The 3,403-nt window shown below is 41.9% G+C and overlaps 1 protein-coding gene across 4 annotated transcripts in view; it reads left to right on the forward strand.

Annotated features, from left to right (window-relative positions):
- Positions 1-3,403, forward strand: part of LOC118407824 (S-adenosylmethionine decarboxylase proenzyme-like) — a 13,040-nt gene that overhangs the window by 2,374 nt on the left and 7,263 nt on the right. For all 4 annotated transcript variants that reach the window (XM_035808360.1, XM_035808359.1, XM_035808362.1 and 1 more), the window contains exons 4-5: positions 2,023-2,125; positions 3,319-3,361. In XM_035808360.1, the coding sequence (XP_035664253.1) occupies positions 2,023-2,125; positions 3,319-3,361 (146 nt within the window). The remainder of the gene's footprint in view (positions 1-2,022; positions 2,126-3,318; positions 3,362-3,403) is intronic.

Below are 3,403 nucleotides of genomic sequence, written 5' to 3' on the forward strand. Positions count from 1 at the left end.
ATGGCACATACAGGACATCTTCTATTCACCCTTATGTTGTTATTGCACCTACAGGACATCTTCTATTCTCCCTCATGTTGTTATTGCACCTACAGGACATCTTCTATTCCCTCATGTTGTTATTGCACCTACAGGACATCTTCTATCCCCTCATGTTGTTATTGCACCTACAGGACATCTTCTATTCTCCCTCATGTTGTTATTGCACCTACAGGACATCTTCTATTCCCTCATGTTGTTATTGCACCTACAGGACATCTTCTATTCTCCCTCATGTTGTTATTGCACCTACAGGACATCTTCTATTCCCTCATGTTGTTATTGCACCTACAGGACATGTTCTATTCTCCCTCATGTTGTTATTGCACCTACAGGACATGTTCTATTCTCCCTCATGTTGTTATTGCACCTACAGGACATCTTCTCTTCTCCCTCATGTTGTTATTGCACCTACAGGACATCTTCTATTCTCCCTCATGTTGTTATTGCACCTACAGGACATCTTCTATTCTCCCTCATGTTGTTATTGCACCTACAGGACATCTTCTATTCTCACTCATGTTGTTATTGCACCTACAGGACATCTTCTATTCCCTCATGTTGTTATTGCACCTACAGGACATCTTCTATTCTCCCTCATGTTGTTATTGCACCTACAGGACATCTTCTATTCCCTCATGTTGTTATTGCACCTACAGGACATCTTCTATTCTCACTCATGTTGTTATTGCACCTACAGGACATCTTCTATTCTCCCTCATGTTGTTATTGCACCTACAGGACATCTTCTATTCCCTCATGTTGTTATTGCACCTACAGGACATCTTCTATTCTCCCTCATGTTGTTATTGCACCTACAGGACATCTTCTATTCTCCCTCATGTTGTTATTGCACCTACAGGACATCTTCTATTCCCTCATGTTGTTATTGCACCTACAGGACATCTTCTATTCTCCCTCATGTTGTTATTGCACCTACAGGACATCTTCTATTCCCTCATGTTGTTTATTGCACCTACAGGACATCTTCTATTCTCCCTCATGTTGTTATCGCACATACAGGACATTTTCTATTCCCTCATGTTGTTATTGCACCTACAGGACATTTTTTATTCTCCCTCATGTTGTTATTGCACCTACAGGACATCTTCTATTCCCTCATGTTGTTATTGCACCTACAGGACATCTTCTATTCTCCCTCATGTTGTTATTGCACCTACAGGACATCTTCTATTCCCTCATGTTGTTATTGCACCTACAGGACATCTTTTATTCTCCCTCATGTTGTTATTGCACCTACAGGACATTTTCTATTCTCCCTCATGTTGTTATTGCACCTTCAGGACATCTTCTATTCCCTCATGTTGTTATTGCACCTACAGGACATCTTCTATTCTCCCTCATGTTGTTATTGCACCTACAGGACATCTTCTATTCCCTCATGTTGTTATTGCACCTACAGGACATCTTCTATTCCCTCATGTTGTTATTGCACCTACAGGACATCTTCTATTCTCCCTCATGTTGTTATTGCACCTACAGGACATGTTCTACTCCCTTATGTTGTTATTGCACCTACAGGACATCTTCTATTCCCTCATGTTGTTTATTGCACCTACAGGACATCTTCTATTCTCCCTCATGTTGTTATTGCACCTACAGGACATTTTCTATTCTCCCTCATGTTGTTATTGCACCTTCAGGACATCTTCTATTCCCTCATGTTGTTATTGCACCTACAGGACATCTTCTATTCCCTCATGTTGTTATTGCACCTACAGGACATCTTCTACTCTCCCTCATGTTGTTATTGCACCTACAGGACATCTTCTATTCCCTCATGTTGTTATTGCACCTACAGGACATCTTCTATTCTCACTCATGTTGTTATTGCACCTACAGGACATCTTCTACTCCCTCATGTTGTTATTGCACCTACAGGACATCTTCTATTCCCTTATGTTGTTTATTGCACCTACAGGACATCTTCTATTCTCCCTCATGTTGTTATTGCACCTACAGGACATCTTCTACTCCCGTAAGAACTTCATGCGGCCGGAGCTGCAACACAACATGCACCGCAGCTTCGAGGAGGAGGTCATCATCCTGGAGAAGCTGTTCCAAGGTACGGTAGATACGTCATCCTGGAGAAGCTGTTCCAAGGTAAGGTGGAGTCATGGAGGTTCTAGAACCAGACTTTTGTCTCACAGGAGTAATTCTTTTGTATGTTTGCATCATTTGTTGTTGATGTTGTCTGTTGCAGATGGGGCAGCTTACTGCCTAAGCACTGGATGTTGAAGTTGTTGTTTGTTGATGTTGTTCTTGTTGATGTTTTTGTTGATTTTTGTTGTTGTTGACAATGTTGTTGTTTGTTGCAGATGGGGTGGCGTACTGCCTGGGCAGGATGTTTGTTGTTGTTGTTGATGTTGATGTTGTTGTTGATGTTTGTTGATGTTGTTTATTGTTTGTTGCAGACGGGGCGGCGTACTGCCTAGGCAGGATGTTTGTTGTTGTTGATGTTGTTGTTGATGTTTGTTGATGTTGTTTATTGTTTGTTGCAGACGGGGCGGCATACTGCCTAGGCAGGATGTTTGTTGTTGTTGTTGTTGTTGTTGATGTTTGTTGATGTTGTTTATTGTTTGTTGCAGACGGAGCGGCGTACTGCCTAGGCAGGATGTTTGTTGTTGTTGATGTTGTTGTTGATGTTTGTTGATGTTGTTTATTGTTTGTTGCAGACGGGGCGGCATACTGCCTGGGCAGGATGTTTGTTGTTGTTGTTGTTGTTGATGTTTGTTGATGTTGTTTATGTTGATGTTGTTTGTTGCAGACGGGGCGGCATACTGCCTAGGCAGGATGTTTGTTGTTGTTGTTGTTGTTGATGTTGTTGTTGTTGATGTTTGTTGATGTTGTTTATTGTTTGTTGCAGACGGGGCGGCGTACTGCCTAGGCAGGATGTTTGTTGTTGTTGTTGTTGTTGATGTTGTTGTTGTTGATGTTTGTTGATGTTGTTTATTGTTTGTTGCAGACGGGGCGGCGTACTGCCTAGGCAGGATGTTTGTTGTTGTTGATGTTTTTTTGTTGTTGTTGACTATGTTGTTGTTTGTTGCAGATTGAGTAGCATACTGCCTGGACAGGATGTTTGTTTTTGTTTGTGTTGTTTTTGTTGATGCTGTTTGGTTTTCTTGATGTTGTTTGTTTGTTTTTGTTGATGTATGTTTATTGTTTGTTGCAGACGGGGCAGCGTACTGCCTGGGCAGGATGTTTGTTGTTGATGTTGTTGTTGATGTTGTTGTTGATGTTGTTTATTGTTTGTTGCAGACGGGGCGGCGTACTGCCTGGGCAGGATGAACGGAGACTGCTGGTAAGAGGATTACCCAGAATCCCTCCCCAGAAAGCCGTTATC

Source organism: Branchiostoma floridae, unplaced genomic scaffold (assembly GCF_000003815.2).
Source record: "Branchiostoma floridae strain S238N-H82 unplaced genomic scaffold, Bfl_VNyyK Sc7u5tJ_1489, whole genome shotgun sequence".
In the NCBI taxonomy this organism is placed as follows: Eukaryota; Metazoa; Chordata; class Leptocardii; order Amphioxiformes; family Branchiostomatidae; genus Branchiostoma; species Branchiostoma floridae.